The sequence below is a fragment of the Danio aesculapii genome, chromosome 15, assembly GCF_903798145.1.
Source record: "Danio aesculapii chromosome 15, fDanAes4.1, whole genome shotgun sequence".
In the NCBI taxonomy this organism is placed as follows: Eukaryota; Metazoa; Chordata; class Actinopteri; order Cypriniformes; family Danionidae; genus Danio; species Danio aesculapii.
Genome location: NC_079449.1, coordinates 35,766,339 through 35,784,860, shown reverse-complemented (window position 1 = coordinate 35,784,860; position 18,522 = coordinate 35,766,339). Strand labels below are relative to the sequence as shown.

Genomic DNA, 18,522 nt, shown 5'->3' with positions numbered 1-18,522 from the left:
TAAATTATTCCACAACTTCTTTAAAATTATGCTATCATTATCCAATGACTTGACAGAATAGGCCAGTCTGTCAGAAAAGTCTGGTGGCAGGGAACTAGCTTTTAACAGCACATTAATGTCTGGTATAATGCTAATTTTGATTTCTAGTGGTCACATCCATGAATACAAGCACTGTGTAAATACACAGTACAATTCCGTGTGTAACATGATCCACTAGTTGTAACAGGGACATTTGAGGTAACCTGGAGGCTCATACACTTTCTAGCTGAAAACGAACAAAATACATTTTCTAAAGTCCAAATAATCTGTTAAACATGCTTGCGCCTTCTGGAATGATTACTGCAGATATTGTGTGATGTATGAGCAAGTGACTACATATGATGATGTGTGCATGTTTACTGTAGTAGTGGTGTCCCGTTTTGTAGGGGAATATTTTCATCCCTACACATTCACACTCTGTTTCAAGGGGAAGGCATGGGGCTAGGCATAAGGCTATAAAATAAAATTGGGATTTGGCCGAAAACAGACAGGACAGTGGCCATCCAGGAGCAGGATTGTATACCCATGCTCTAGGGTCAATCAATGGTGTGCCTCTTGATGCTAGTTGTAGTTACACAACCTGTAAATTTTCGGAAACATCAATTTGCTGACGTCAAAACTTGTGGCCATAGTTGGCTACCTAAGCATCAACAGAAAGTGTTCAGTCATTAAAAAACACTAAAGTAAACAAACACAGCACAGTACAGACATAAGCAAGGCTTCTGAACAAAAGCTGACTTTGTCCGACTATGTCTTTTACTCTCCACTCACATCTTTTTTTATTTATATGTTCTTGGCAGATGCTTTCTTACCAAAGCGACTTATCCAACCTTAACCCAAATGACAGTGATAACAGTCAGTTGTAGGCCAGGCATTAAAGAATATCACTAATCTAATATGTGTGCGGTGTGAGCTGCGCTGAATGCTGCCATCTGATAGGAGAATAAATAGGTCATAGAACCCCCGCTATGTATCTACAAACCTCTCTGACAGCTAATGTGGAGCAGACAATCATTCCCTCTTGTTGTATTACCAAACTCAGGCTTACTGCGAGAAAAGAGGGAAAAAACAGCGGTTGCGTAAATTAACACGCGTGCTAATTTAGCAGCGTAGCTAATGATGTCCTTCAAAGGCGGAATTTTAGCGATTTACCATTCTGGCGTCTCTATTATCTGCAGGCTGTATTACGGATTACATGGTTCTGGTGGGATGGCTCTATATCTTTTTGTATGGTGAGAATTGCTTAGCTCAGTTCTGGCTCCAAGCCAAGGGAGACACAAGCCCAAAGCAAGAGAATTTTCTTCTAAGGCAATTACATTTAATTAATGCCCCCCACCAGGTTTATATCAACAATGCCTGGATTAACCCCCATTCTTGTGATTCCCATTGTGTTCCAAAGAATAATGAAGACATGATACCATGGCATTAAAGTCAACGGGGTGCCATAGATAGGTGAACTAAAAGCGTGCATGCCCTTGCAATATATAAAATTTAAAAAGAAATTGGAATTGTAGATGAACTATAAGATTCCTTGCAATAAAGAGACCACGACAATGTATAAAAGTAAATAGATATTAGAATTTGGACACATTCACATTAAATATTAAAAGAAAAATATGCATAAAAATTAAAAAAAAATATTCTAGTGTCTCAAGTGCAGATTTCTCTTCATTACATGGAAACAAGCAGGTTTAAATTTTTTTAAAAAGTCACAATTAATACTCTTTATAAAAAAATAAACAAAGAGTGTGAAAGACACAAGAGATATGTAAAAACCCTTTCACATCCATAACAATAACTATATGAATGTCTAAATAACCGTAATGTTGTTTATTATTAGTACAATCGTCAGTTTTCATGTTTCTAAATATTAACATTTGAGCTCTTTAAAGAAGAATGGATTTTTATTGGTTGGAAATGTTTTTTTTTTAATTGTTGTTGTTTTTATGTTCCTGGAATGAGAAAAAATATATATATATATATAATAATTATAATAATAATTGTTGTTGTTATAATTATTTCTATTATTTTATTATTATTGTAATATCAATATTATTAATAATTAATTTTATTATTGATATTAATAAGTTAATAATAACAATTAAGTAATAATCAAAACAATAATAATAACAATAATGATTAAAATATTATTAATATAATCATAACTATTATTATAATTATTATTAATATTATATTAATAATATATTTTATTATTGTTGTTATTATTATTCTTGTTGTTATTTTTATTATTAATATTAGTAATTATTATTGTTGTTGTTGCTGTTTTTGTTATTATTAATTTTATTATTATTATTATTGTTGTTGTTGTTGTTGTTGTCAATATCAATACTATTAATAATTAATTTTGTGGTTATTGTTAATAATAATAATAATAATAATTGTTAATAATTGTTATTATTATTAGTATTATTATTATTATTATTATATGAATAATATTTTAATCATTGTTATTATTGTTGTTTTTTATTCATATTAATAATTAATTTCGTAGTTGTTATTGTTCTTATTATTATTATTATTATAACATGATTGTTCCTCTTTTCTGTTATTTTTTTATATGTATGGTGTGGACACAGCAATTGTTTTTGAGTATATTATTTACATTGAACTTCTCATCTCTCTTGTAAGCAGACCTTAAACGATGGCACCCCAGTCTCTTGATGATTCAAACAATGTTATTCATACTTCTGACATTTATAGGCTACTCATTTTACTAAACAAAGGCCGATGATAATATTCATCGGGAATAATAAAAAAAGAAACAACATGCAAAGCATAAATAGAATGAAAAACATGGAGAAAAAAGAATGCAAGAGAATTGAAAGGCTGAGATTAGAGCTAAAGCTTTTACTGGCTAGGTGGGGGTTTGGATTCTTTCTCTCTCTCTCTCTCTCTCTCTCTCTCTCTCTCTCTCTCTCTCTCTCTCTCTCTCTCTCTCTCTCTCTCTCTCTCTCTCTCTCTCTCTCTCTCTCTTTTTTTTTTTTTATATTCCCATAGAACATGAAGGGATATGTTATGTGATTGGAATTTGTACGCCAGACGCAGAGAGTTAAATCCATATAATCTCCTTTCACATTTAACACACACAGAGCCTTCCTGGCCTGATAATCGCAGCACGGTGGAGGGCCTCTATCGCTTCCCCTCATTCTCTGCCCCTTGGGGAGGGCAGATTATGGAGGTGGGTGCGATCCAGGGGGCACGAGTCCAGACAGGGTCCAGGTCTACAGCACAGTGAGTGGAGGGCTAGGTTAGATAGGGGGTGGTTTAAGTGAATGGTTATGTGACATCAGGAGTCACAGGTTGCTGGAGAATGAAATAAAATGCATTTCATTGTTCACGGCTTGCATGAAATAAAAATGTGCTGCATTACGTTAGCACAAAAGTCTAGACTGGCAGTTCTCAACCTTTGTTACTGTAAAGTGTCCTACAGAGAAGGTTATTATTCAAGGACTGCCTACACCACTATGGTGTATCCATTTGTGCTGAAAGCATGACGGAAGTGTTTTATTCTCCAACTCTTTTATTAACTGAAGTAGAACAGTTTTTATGTTTTATATAATATCATTAATAATGGGATTTCTTTTGTAGTTAACATGCTAATGCATTTTAATGCAATGTGTTTCTTCTCTGCTTATAGCACTATTTAGATCGATAGATAGAATAAGAACATATCAGTTACAAGTAGTAATGCAATTGTGTTATAGTTCAATTGTAATCCATTTGTTTGAGGTAAAAATATATATTGCCAATTTTGGTTGTGTGCTATCAAAGAGGCAAAAGTGGTGGAGCTCAGTGGTTCTGCTTCACTGTTTCATTTGGATTAATTAAAAAAAATAATAATAAAACTATAATTTTAATTTTAAAAAGTTGTTGATTGATTGATTGATTGATTGATTGATTGATTGTTAAAAATTATGTGCATGTTTTGTATGCAAAGCTTATGTTCTGCACATAAGTATGAATTCAGTGGTGCATGCATTTGCACAGAAGCATTTTTATCCTAAAACCTTTTTTTATTTAGCACTATATATGTGCAGTTTACCTTTACACACTTACTGTTTATTTTTTAATCATTTGAGAGTGCTTAAATCCCTTGGACGTTTCGTGAAGCCTACGACCCCCCGGTTGAGACCTACTGGTCTAGACTGAGCTCTGCAGTGTATGCAGGATTGACTTTTAATGCTGTGCCACAGCTGCACTGACAAATCTAGGGTTTGAAGCAAATGTTTTGACCTGTGCTTTTGTGTAAAGAACCTCTGGGATCCAGCATTAGAGTTAAACAGCAAAGATCCCTGACATGCTCAAAATGGAGCAGTCCCTGGCTGCCGTCAGCCTTAAGTGCTATTTGGGACAAGAGCAGAGTGCACTCTATCCTGGTTTCTGAGCTGTGTCAAATATAATTCCGAGAGCCCTTTTCAGGACCACGGACAGTGACTGAGCGGTCCCTAAACACATTTCAGCACTATAGACAGTGCCAATCTCCTCTCGACAGAAAATGTAACTCAGAACTAAGCATAAACCGTTAATCTGTAATAGTTCTTTCAAAGATATAAACAACATCTCTCTTTCTCTCTTGTTATTGGATAAACAACACACGTCGTCCTGTGCTGTGCGTGACGCCAGAAAATACAGACAATAGCCGAAAGCCTGCATGACAACACATCAGTTCACAGCAGCTCTGAACAAAACACCACAATTCTGGAAAATATGGTCATGGTCGCATTGAAATGGGATGAAAAACAGGTCAACTGGTTATTCCCCCTGCCCCCCCACCCCTTTTGCTTTTGCAGATTATAGCCTAAAGCATAAACCCCCATAATAAAGATTGCAATATCTATAATCTCACAGTAGGGTTCTGGGTAAGGGGTATTGGATCCAAAAGGGACGGCCTGGGGATATCCCCCCCCCCCCCCCCCCACTGTCTGGGTGATGATTGTTGGGGGAATCTGAGGTAATGGAGGGGGAAAGGAGACAAGCTTAAAAGCAGGATGAGTTGTGATTTGTCATCCGCACAAACAGGTGGCACTATTGACTTTCAGTATCAAAAAAGTCTACCGCAATAAAACATCTGCATTATCTGTTATGGGCCCATGCAGGACTTTACTCATGGGACCACAGAACTTTTTGAGCCAATACCCAGAGCTGTGAAGCGTTTGATTGATTTGTCATTGGCAGTTGCACAACAAAATAAATTTTAATAGGAATTAGTGTCTCATACTGATTTTGCTAAAGCTCAAGTTGGTCACTAACTTGTTGGTGGATTCTAACTTTAAAAAAGCCTAATTGGTCAACTAATATGGCTGCACAGCTCAACGCTAACAGAAAAACAGTTACGCAATTGTGTGGTTGTCCGATTTTTGCTAGGATGCTATTGTTAAAGTTTCAACTGTTACCACTCTTGCGTTCATTTGAGTGTGCCTAGCATCTTCATGCAGTCATGACTATGGGTCATGAAATTTGTCCCACTGAGCAACAGAAAGTCGCTTAAGATGCGTTTCCACTGCACACGACAAATGACAAGCGATAGACTGAAGTCATTCGTTTCCAATGGAGAGTAGTCAGGGAGCTGCATGGAGTTCCCATCATGTTCGTATGTGGAAAATTCGGATCCAATTTGAGCTGCAGATTCGTTAAAGTTATTTGAACTCCTGTGACTAGACTGTATGCAACTGGCCAAAAGTATGTCATGTATTTCAGTGTTGTCTGTGTAGGTCTGTGCACGCAAGATGAGAAGCAGTAGTTTTTTTTTTGTTATTTGTTATCTAAATTAAAAAAAAAAAATCCATTCATAAGGAGTAATGAAAAATATATTTTTAATATTGTCTCCACATTCCCTCCAAAAATTTTAGTGGTCTATGAGTTTCTAGTATTCATTCATTCATTCAACCTTGGTGAACACATGGAGAATAAAGGCTCTTGCTTTTGCACTCCTTTATTTCGGGCACCACAAGAATCAGCTTTTCACTAATGGTGCATGACAAAATTGAAAATTCTGTGCGACTGCCAAGACAGTCGTATCTGAATGTCGTGTGCAGTGCAAAGGTGGCTTTAGATTTAGAATGACCTCTGAGTCACCAGTGATACATATGTAATTCAAAGCTGGTCCCTTTTTAATCTAGCTACATTTTTGATAATGTAAAATAACGTCATAACTGGCAGGCTGCAACAGAAACGTGCGCAGTTCTTCTATCCAAACTGACAATTTACCACTTTTAAGAGCCAATAAATGAATTAAGTTTTTGGTTAAACTAAGCTTGCCTCATACATCCTGGAAAAATGAATCAATACATTTTGAGCACCCCCAGTGCCAGGTGGTAGTATAGGTCATAATTCCGGCCCTCTTCATGTCAACTAACTTGAGTTTAATCATTTTCCGTCAGCTTAGTCCCTTGATAATCAGGAGTCACCACAGCGGAATGATCCTCCAACTATTTCTGCATTTGTTTTACACAGCGGATACCCTTCCTGCCACAACCCAGTACAGGGAAAACCCCCACACTCAACACCCCCTACTCTCACATTCACACACACTCATAGGCTTACCCAATTTACTTATACTGCATGTCTTTGGGCTGTGGGGGAAACCGGAGCACCCATAGGATACCCACGCCAGCACAGGGAGAACATGCAAACTCCACACAGAAATGTCAACTGGCCCAGCCTGGACTTAAATCAGTGAAAACCAGCGCTTTTGGATTACTAACCAGTTTGGGTGGGATTTTGATAAACACTCTCTGGTCAAGATTACTACTATTGTGCAGATTTTGGCTCAAAATTATATACTTGGCAATGGAAATATGTCTTTTTTAAGGTCTATAGGTAAAATCTTCTATACCAAATTATTAGTCAAACACACCAACCGTTAAAGGGGGGATTGTTCACCAAAAACTGAAAGCTCTGTCTTAATTTACTCACCCTTTACTAGACAGTTTCTTTCTTCTGTTACACTCAAAAGATATGTTAAAGACAACTGTAAACCTGTAATCATTGACATCCATAATATTTAAATCAGTGGTTGCAGGTTTTCAGCTTTCTTCAAAATATATTATTTAGTTTTCAACAGAAGAAAGAAGTCGAACTGGAACCACCTGAGAGTGAATAAACAGTGAGTGAATAAATTTTTTTGGGTGAACTATCCCTTTAATACCCATCAATTGAGACTCTTTATTTCATCCAGATGGTAAAGTTTCAGACATATTTAATAACAAATTTAGCGCAAAGATACACGCTATGAATTAAACTTCAGCAAATAAATATGAAAACACACAAACAACCGTAACTGACAAAAAATCCAAAATTAATCACTGTCCATGTCCTTGGGCAATTGTTAAGATGTTTAAGGATAGATAATCGATAATTTAAGGGAGCCTTAAAGAGAAATGATAAAAGGCAATGGGATAACCCAATTCCTTCTTTGTTCTGAGTTGACCGTGTGAGGGCTAACGAAGCCCTGCAGCTCCTTGCCATTCTCGTTGCCATATGCCAAACGAGGGAAAGGGCTGGGAATGCTGAAACGCTCCATTAATGATGCCCGTTTTCCCTATCTATCTGTCTAACTCTCAAGATGGACGCGATATTCTCCACCCACTTCCTCGAACTGAAAAAAAAAATCCTGCTCAAAAAAAATGTCTTTGCTCATGATTTCTTGTTGTTTTTCCTTCTTCCTCGCCATCTCTCCCTGTTAATCGCCTTCCATTTTCCATTTTACGGTTTCCTCTTCATGTGGTCCTTCACATTTGGACAACACATGCATACATATATATTTTTGTGGCTCTGAAAATGGCATTTGAATATGTATTGCGGATAGGCTAAGCTATTGCCAATGGTAAGCAGCTATGCATAATGCAGCTCTCTCAGTCGCTCATCTGCATTTGCTTAGACACACACTCTCTTTCACACAGGCACACATGTAGATCTTCACACCCTGTCCCCAAAGAAATCTACACCACGCAATCTTTCTTTCGATCACTCTGCCGTCTCACCTACATAAACATGTCTAAAAGCAGACTTTGTGCATATTTTTGGGGCACACAACTGTTCGACAACAACGCCATTCAACCATCCATTTGCCTGCCAGCCTCCCAATTAATTTATTCGCAGATTGTTCAAGGGCCATTTCCGCTGTCAAACCTGTCTGTATTGCACCACAGTGCTGCATATATATATATATATATATATATATATATATATATATATATATATATATATATATATATATATATATATATATTTTTTTTTTTTTTTTTTTTTTTTTTTTACAGCTTCCAGTGTCATAATGTTTTCTTTAACCTTTTAAAGAGATAGCGCACCCAAAAATCTAAATTACCACATCGTTTCCTCTCCCTCGTCTGGTTTTAAACCTTTTGAGTTTCATTCTTCTGATAAACACATATCAAGATATTTTGAAGAATGCTGGTTGCTGGGACCCATTGCCTTCCATAGTAGAAAGAAAAATACTATGGAAGTCAATGGATGCCACCTACTAGCATTTTGTAGCACATTTTAGCATATTTTAAAAAATATATATATTTTACAAAATAGGTTGGAAAAAATGTATGTTTCAAATTAGGTTTTGAACAAGTACACTTAAAGAAATGATTAATTAAATTTACTCATTTATTTGGGGTAAGTGGTTGCAAACAATTTACACTTACTGGCCACTTTATTAGGTACACCTTACTAGTACCGGGTTGGACCCTCTTTTGCCTTCAAAACTGTCTTAATCCTACGTGGCATAGATTCAACAAGGTACTGGAATTATTCCATGATGTGAATCTCCCCCTCACCACATCCCAAAGATGCTCTTTTGAATTTAGATCTGGTGACTGTGGAGGCTATTTGAGTACAGTGAACTCATTGTCATGTTCAAGAAACCAGTCTGAAATGATTCACACTTTGACATGACGTGATATCCTTCGGGAAGTAGCCAATAGGAGGATACACTGTGATCATAAAGTCATGGACATGGTAAACAACAATACTCAGGTAGGCTGTGGTGTTGATATGATGCCCATTTGGTACTAATGGGCCCACAGTGTGCCAAGGAAATATCCTCCAAACCATTACACCACCACCACCAGCCTGATCCATTGATAAAAGGCAGTATGGATCCATGCTTTCATGTTTTTGATGCCAAATTCTGACCCTACCACCAGAATGTCACTCCAGAAATCGAGAATCATCAGACCAAGGAATGTTTTTTCTCTCTTCTATTGTACAGTTCTGGTGAGCCTGTGTGAATTGTAGCCTCAGTTTCTGGTTCTTAGCTGACAGGAGTGGCATTAAGTGTGGTCTTCTGCTGCTGTAGCCCATCTGCTTCAAGGTTTGATGTGTTGTGCAATCAGAGATGCTCTTCTGCATACCTCATTTGTAACAAGTGGTTATTTGAGTTACTGTTACCTTTTTATCAGCTCGAACCAGTCTGGCCATTCTCCTCTGGCATCAACAAGGCTTTTGCACCCACAGAACTGCCGCTCACTGGATATTTTCTCTTTTTCAGATTATTCTCTGTAAACCCTAGAGATTGTTGTGCATGAAAATCCCAGTAGATCAGCAGTTTCTGAAATCCTTAGACCAGCCTGTCTGGCACCAATGACCATGGCACGTTCAAAGTCACTTAAATCCCCTCTCTTCCACATTCTGATGCTCCTTTTGAACTGCAGCAGATCGTCTTGATCATGTCTACATTCCTAAATGAACTAAGTTGCTGCCATGTGATTGGCTGATTAGAAATGATGCGTTAACAAGCAATTAGACAGGTGTACCTTATAACGTGGCTGGTAAGTGTATATGGGCTGAATTTAAACAAATAGATAGATTTAAACATTATTAAATTTAATTAGTTTGTTTAAATTCAGGCCATATAAATTGTTTGCAACTACTTACTTTAAAAATCTTAGTAAATCCAATTAATTCATTGTAATGTGTAAGGAAACGATGACAGAATTTTCATTTTTGGCTGAACCATTCCTTTAAAATGACCCACGAGATTAAGTAAGAGAGAGATTTTATTCCTCCTTTGTTTTTGTTTTCTTATTCTCTTCCCCAGACAAGCCACTTATCAAAACAATAATCATTTATGCATGGCACAGTCAAGGAAAAATCAATATAGGTGCTGTGTAACTTCCACCTGAATCTGAAGTCAGACCCACACTGCATCCAGCTATAAATGGGTTTACGATGATGTGTATGTGTGTGTGTCAGGCATTTCTTTATAGCTAGGCTGAGGAGGACACATGTACACTTGTGTTTAGATTACATTTGTTCTGGTTTATTAGAGTAAATCTTGCCTGCCACTGTTGTCCCTGTGATTGTTCAGTGCTTTGCCTGAGTGAGCTTGAGTGGATTGGAAAGCAGTCACATGTAACCTCCCACATTGGTATGGCAATCTCTTTGAGAAGACAGTGACAGAAAAGCACAAGAGTCGAAGTGGTATATATGTTTGGTTAAGTTATTAGCATTTTGGCATCTATCTTGTTCAGATTGAATAATGAATGAGATATGTAATGTGGGGTTCTTTCTTATCCAAGTTTGAGGTGCACTAGGGTTCTTTTCCCCCACCCCCTTAGTTTCTCCATCCTGCAGCGTCAGGAAAAAAATAAAACATTTCCCGCATTTGCAGAAGTAGCTCAGACTTCAAAGGGATGATTTGGGAGGTTGAGAGTGCGAGTCCTTTTCAATGCATTTTTAAAAGAGTCAATAAAATGTGAATTTGACAATCTCCTGTGTGGCGGCTAGTTTGTAAACTGTAGTTTATAAAATACCTGTTTTGGCAACTCAAAGTGAAATACAGGTATATCATCAACTGCTACTGGAACATGCAGTTTTGTGATTATTATTATCAAATAAATTACGCCAATAACAATTATTTATATGAAACCACAATTAGATTTAATACACTCTCTGGCATATCAGAAGCATATCAGAGAGACATATGAGAACTGTTGTAACATGAGGCATCAACAAAATTTGAATCAATTGGAGATTAAATAACTATAATACTCACTATACCCTACTAGACTGATAAAGATCATACACCTATATAATACATTTGCCGGACGAAATAAAAAAAAATATAATAAAAATGTCAAGTCTATTTTAAATTTGATTTGTTGACATATTAATGGATTTTGCAAACATAATGAATCCTATTGTCCATAATGTGTCCTATTTAATTTTATTTATCATACTGTGTGTTATTTATTTATTAAAATTGTATATATATACTTCTAAACTACTTTAATCTTTAAGTCTTATCAAAGTCTGAGGCAAAAAAGTTTTGCAGAACAACATTTTGACTGCATGCACAGAATCTAGAATTTGAAAACATATTGTAAAGCATTTTTTTTTAAAGCATGAGCTTTGTCCTTATTGGATGTGACTGAAATGGATGTTTTCAGAGTTGAGTAGCAGGTTTTACAATGAATACACTAATAGTGGTGTTTATAGTGGTGTATTGGACAAATTGTGAATTCAGTCAAAATGGAGCAAACAAAGAAACTCCTGGTAATGTTTTTTCATGTAGTTTGCATTTTTTTGCAATTCAAATAAAAACATAGATTTCTTTTTAGTAATCAAAATAGATTTTTTTTTCTCAATATGTTGCAGTTTTGTTACAGTTAGAACCTAAAGTCAATGTTCCAGAAATCTTCTGTTTTTAACCAGCAGAAAGGTTCTGGGATCCATAATGTTTCCACAATGTTCTGGAAACCATTTTTTACTTTTTTTTTTTTTTTTTTTACCCGAGGATTTTTCGAAGTGTTCTTAGTCATTTTGTCAATTTTGGCTCTTATATGTTTTCACTGCTACCATTAGCTATAACCAGGATACATGGAATCTGTGCGCGCAGAAATCCGCAGATTTCTACAGATTTTTAGCCTATCCTGTAGTCTATGTATTTACTTGTATATGTGTGTAAATTTATATTTATTCAGTTTTTAAATGAATTTCACTAATAACATTGTGATATTAAAATGTTCATATTTTTTTTACAATACAGTTTTTAAAGTAATACATTCTGTCTTTTAATAGATATATTATATTTTGCTTTTTTTTTCACCGAATAAGTGGATCTAATTGGATTTGCATCGTAAACATTAAAGTTAAAAAAATTTTTTTTTTTTTTTTTTCATACATTAAGTTATTAGTTATGATACTCCCAAAATCATTCTGCATAAAGTCGCTGATTTTTTTTAAAACATTTTTTTTTACAAAATTCTATGCAGAAATAGCAAAAAACGTCTGCAGATTCTGTCTGGCCCTAACTATGCTGACCAGAAAATAAAAGTTAGACTTTTGTTTAATTATTTTTTTCACCCTCATGTCTTCCAACCTTATATGACTGTATTTGCTGACATAATGTTTCCACAATGTTCTGGCAACCATTTTTTTTAGCTGAGGACTTACCAAAGTGTTCAAGTCATTTTGTAAATTTTGGACTCAAATATGTTAAGGACATATTTTCACTGTTACCATTAGCTAAATAACTAGGCCCACATGGAATCTGCAGGTGCAGAAATCTGCAGATTTTTAGTCTGTTCTCCCATCTTTTAGTCTATTTACTTGTATATATGTGTGTAAATGTATATTTATTCAGTTGTTAAATTAATTTCACCAATGTTATTGTGATTATAATAACAGTAAATGTTCATATGATTTATTTAACAATACAGTTTGTAAAGTAATATTTTCTGTCTTTTAGTAGTTCTATTATATAGGAGACTTGCTTTGTTTACTAAATAAGTGGATCGAATTGGATTTGCATTGTAAACAATAAATAAAAGTTTTTAAAAAATGTATAATTTTTTTATTTCATATATTAAGATTTTAGTTATACTCCAAAATCATTCTGCATAAATCCAGTTTTACAAAATTCTTTGCAGATAAATAAAAGTTAACCTTTTGTTTAATTGTTTTTTTCAACCTCATGTCTTACAACCCTAAATGACTGTATTTGCTCCACCGAAGGTTATCTGACACATAATAACTAAAAGTATTCTTAATTAACATTATAATTAATATTAATTGACATAATGCTAAATTGAATGCTAATAAATCCAACAAACTAGTTTTTATATTAGAGACAAATTATGTGATTAATTATATTTGTGATGTTTAGATCACAAATCAAATTCAGTTTCCAGGTGTGTTTTCTCCTTGACGATAATCGTAAAAGAAAACTCGAGCAGTGTACTGTTGCTATGGTTACCACTGTTCATGACTAGATTATTTTGTGACTAAATCTAATCCTTACCAAAGTTGGTTAAAGATGTTGAAACATAACCCAAAGTATACGTTTAGACTGTATTCAAGAAACAAAGACCCCAACCTTTGGACTGGATACTTTTGGAAGGATTTAAACCCAAAAAGTGGAGTCAAACACTCATAATTCACGCATTGACCCCAGATTCTACATTATGATGTCTCCTGCTGGAAGTGATGCCCTGCGCACGCGGTGTCCGATCGGATGTAGCAGTGGCCGGTCGGGACCGCCGGGTGCAGCAGGTGCTCCGGAGTCGCAGAGTGTTTGTTCACGCGCTTAACTCACCGGCACACGAGCTCTGAGAAGAGAACAGCGGTCACCTGTCGAAGCGGAACGCCGGAGTGACACGCAGATTTTTATTTTGACCGCACTTCAGCTTAAATGGCAGGTGGAGCAGCGGGGTGTGATTTTTAGGTGCAGGGAGGGGAAAAAAAATAGCACGGCTCTTAACCCGGTAAATCTCGCCGGTTACATTCGTGACTCCTATTTTCTTTTGAGTCTGAAGGGTCTAAAAGAGTTTTTGATGAATGTGACAGAGAGTTCAGAGTATAGGCTGTGGATATTCCGCATGCCTGGTGTAAACAGACTAAAGGTGTTTAATTATATAGGTTAATGAACAGTAAGCAAATACATTTATCACAATAAAATAGCCTAATGCATTAATGAAAACACGTATAAGTCTACAGACTGTAAATTTATACATGTAAATCGTTTTTTATTTATTTTTGTCAACGTTGCATAAACTGTAACTTTATTGTTTGCAACTTTTTAATCAGCTCAGCATCTCATCGGTTTCAATGGGAAATTATAATAATATAGGCTAGTAGTAATTTGACTAAGTAGTCTATTTAGTATTTTTTTTCTCCGCACATGACAAGTAAAAAAAATAATCTGCTTCGCTGGACTATCAAAAAGAGAGGATAAATCATGATGGTTAAAAAAATACCCATGAAGCGACAAACCAGTTGAATTATCTCATTCTCAAGTAGAAAAGTTCAAGTTCAGATTGCCACACAGTTTGTGAGAGTAACGTGTTTATAACGGTGACTCATGCTGCGATCACACAAGGCTTTGCTCTTTATTTTCATAGAGGAAGAACGTATTATAATGAACACAGTGTGTCTACCGACAAATTACATGGAACGAAAAGAGAAACAGGTGTATGTGACGAGTATAACGAAGTGAGAGAGAGAGAGAGAGAGAGAGAGAGAGAGAGAGAGAGAGAGAGAGAGAGAGAGAGAGAGAGAGAGAGAGAGAGAGAGAGAGAGAGAGAGAGAGAGAAATAAATGGAGTCCTTATGGCCAATGACCTGATTTACTTTTGGAGTGGGGGATGCGGCAGATCTCCTACTAATTGCGCAGCTGGGAAGAACAGGGGATTTGATGGGACGGGGGGGGAGAAAGGAGACCAATTTTGCATATTTCTATGAGGGGGAGACCGGGTTGGGATGGAAGTGTCCTGATGTGAGGAGCAGGTTTGACATTGCGAGCAAATGGAGGTGAAATCTCATGAACGGTGGCAAAAATAATAATATAAAAAACGTGCAGATGTTTCTGGTATGGTCATACGAATACTTATTACTACTACTATTATTATTATTATTATTATTATTATTATTATTATTATTATTATTATTATTACTATTATTATTATTAAATAATTCACTCTAAAAGGCTGATGTGCTGGACGTGGCAAGCTCCTTTCAATCACATTTTAATTTAGCCAAATGTTGAGAAAATCGGATCAGACCGGATAATATCGCAGCCACCACACAAATTTGACGACCTGACGACTGCTGATCCCTAAAATAAATATTGGACGGGCACAGATACACGCACGCGAACACACACCCTCTCACACAGAGACAGCCTGCCATCCCTTTATTATGTACATTTGTCTTAAATAAAATTATTAAAGCTACACAAACATTGGTTTTAAGTGTATAGCCTATAAAACATCTGGATAATAATCTAATATTTTATATTCCATAAGGTCTGCTAAAGCCAACACAATTTAAAAATAAAGCCTCCAATAAACTGTATTAAAACCGTAAGGAAGCCAAATATTGCATGTTTCTGCGAGGAAGTGAAATGGAGATGTCCTGATGTCGGTTTAAGAAGAATAATAATGATTATACTATCGTGGTTTTTATAATATTAATAAAATAATAATAATAATTTTAATCAAATTATATCACAAGCGAAAAACAGTGGAAATTTCCACATACAATACTGCAGCATCCCTCGGTGACTTTTCATTTCATTTGCTTGTATTTCCATAAAAAGACAAGCTGACCCTCGAGACGACAATTTACCCTCGATCCGGTTTCCCAGCCCGGGGTTCAGGTGTGAAAGCAGGAGGGTAATATGCTTCAACTTGACCGGGTCACAATAATGCATAATAATGCATTTAAAATGAATGATTTTATAAACAAAAACGACTAAAATGTGTGATCTGTGACGACATATAATTATTTCATAAAATTAGGAAAAAAATGTTTTTTGGGGTTTTTTGAGAAAATGTTTCTACATTCCTTGAAAGTGAAAAAGATGGAGGCGCGGCCCTCTCGGAAAAATACGCAGTCCTAATGCATATGCATGTATGATAATTGATGTGCGTTTTACATCTCCTATCGTCCGTGTTATCAGAGATACATGATAAGAAATACATTGTGCAAATTTCAGAAAACACACTATAAACATTGAGTACTGGAAAATAAAAAAGAAAACATGGCAAAAAGAAGTTTGTTTGCGACCTCCGTATCCCGTTTTTACGCACTTTACGCCCTACTGCACCCTTCCTCCCCCATACAAGAACACACACAAACATCCACAAACACACCATTAATACACACCACCGTTCATTTTCACAAACATACACACTGGAAGAGAGAGAGGAAGAGAAGGGGGAGAGAATAATTCTGACCTTACATCCCCGAGCAAATGACATTGTAAATTAAAATATATACAAATCAAAAGTCTCAATTCTAAAGCATCAAAACTCAATTGATGTAAAACCAGATAAAGCGTTCACATCTGAATTGTTTGTGGATAAATATTAAAAAGCCATACTTGACAAAACACGCCACATCAGAAAAAAATAGTAATAATACAGGCGCATGTTTTGAAAAGTGATTTATCTCCAAAATATTTGTTTGAATTTCAGGAGAGAAAAAATATGAGGAAAAACTGAAAGCATATATCCAAGGCTGGAGGGTGAGGAAAGGAGGGGTTTGTATGCTATGAGGTGTCAAAAACAAAATTGTTGAGGAGACATCTAGACAGAAATTGATGCGTAAAACTAACCGAATTATCAAATAAACAGCCCTAATTATAGTTATAATAAATCAAATCTTCGTTTTGCATTTCTACAAATTCAGATGTGCCATATCAAACCCACCATCAGCACAGTCAAACCAGGAATCTGTTGGCATAGAAAATGGAGGACCACTAATTGCACCAGTGCTAATTGGAAATGAGGCTGCATATGCCATTCTGTTTTTCACAGGATCTTATGCAGATATATTCATCCTCTACCACAGAAACATCCACTTTTATTGCACAAAACATTTTTTTCTAAAAACATTATGCAGAAGGTTACTATAAACAACGAACAGCAGACATATTAAAACCCTAGAAAAATAACATTCTTATTCTAGCCCAGTAAAAAAAAAGTATACCCAGACAAAACAAATTTACATCTCACCAAGCAACTCTACTTTTCTACTAAGAAACATAAACAGAAGGCCAAAAGTATGGCAAATGCACAAGACCGATGCAAAATATCTGCTCCCGTTCTACATATTCATAACTCAACAGCATATTCATATCTTGCATACAAATCATGCTATCTCCCCCATCTTTGCGCACGGGAACATGCAGATCCTACAGCCTCTTAATCTTCCGTTCCTCGTTAATCACCAACTACAGAAACGATTTTACATATTTTATGCGACCGAAAAAAACATTTTCAACGAAGTTGCGTTAGTTTTGCAGAGAAAGAAAGTTCATAAAATCTTGAAAACGAGAGCGCACGGTGGATTTACGCTAAATATCCATCCACTGTACTTGCAGCAGTGCATTTCTAATGGATATTTCTACTTTATTTAAATCAATAAGCTTTACAGGTACACATCAACATTATGAAGTAATAAAAAGCCGCAATAAATAAACTCACTACATACCTTCTTGAAAAGAATACAGCAGGAGTAAAGTTACCAGCCACATGCCATAAATAGCAGGTATATTTCTCAGGAATGTTTTGCAATCCCGACGTGTGCACCGTGCAGTATTTGGCCAGGCTAGGCTCCGTGCAGGAGTGGTGACGATGCTCCCCGGCGATCTCTCCAGCCCTAGTCCCGTACTCGCCAGCACCGAGATGCAGGGAAGACTTTGGTCCCGCCTCTCGTACCCTCCCATCCGCGGGACCGTCATTCGACCGGCCCCTCCTTCGGTAGTCTAATGGTACGGCGGGATGGTGAGGTGCTGGTGCGGGGCCAGAGTGAGACGCGGAGAGGACGGCGCGCGGAGTTTTGTTGGTGGGGGTGGGTTGAGTGCATCAGAGAGGACAGGACTTAATGTGTTGTTGTTGTTGTTGTGAGCGGTCCACGTGGCTGGAGACAGCCAGGGCATTCTGTGGCACCCAGTGCGCACCTGGGAACTAAATGACTGCTTTTTACGCACGACGGATCATTTTTTATTTGTATTTTCCGCGGTATCAGTGGCTTACCTTTTACCAACAGCAACTGTGTATCGATGAGACGCTGCTGAAAAAAGGAGGAAGAAGCGACGTGTCAGTTCTCAAAGTCTGATTGCGGGTTTGTGCACTTTTCAACAAACCAGGACGGGAAATTAGCTTGACCAGACTGGGAAGCCAACTTAAACCAGTTAAAGTTAGCTTTCGGTTTCTTTTCGCCATTGTTGAGCGTCTTCATTTTAAAAGTAAAGTGCTTGTAAATGTTGTGCATTCTTCATCAATGATCGTTTAATGACACGCGTATGTCCTTAGAGACACCGCACGAGACCCGTCACGCGCTCTCTGTGCATTAATATGCGAACGAGCGAGAACGCGCGCTTCAGAGGCGCAGCTATGAATGTCTGAATCGCCGGCATTGTTCCGCGCTCAAAATGAGAGGAATGACATGAGAGGGGCGTATCGTGTATTGTCTAGAGTGGTGGATAATGCTCACAGACCACCCCGGC

The 18,522-nt window shown here is 36.7% G+C and overlaps 1 protein-coding gene across 2 annotated transcripts in view; it reads right to left on the bottom strand.

Annotated features, from left to right (window-relative positions):
* Positions 1-17,754, bottom strand: part of LOC130242272 (cell adhesion molecule DSCAML1) — a 163,505-nt gene extending 145,751 nt beyond the window's left edge. Inside the window, exon 1 of one of the 2 annotated variants that reach the window (XM_056474324.1) lies at positions 17,505-17,754. In XM_056474324.1, coding sequence (XP_056330299.1) covers positions 17,505-17,754 — 250 coding nt within the window. The remainder of the gene's footprint in view (positions 1-17,504) is intronic. The other variant, XM_056474325.1, reaches the window with a different exon arrangement.
* Between the last annotated feature and the right edge of the window lie 768 nt (positions 17,755-18,522).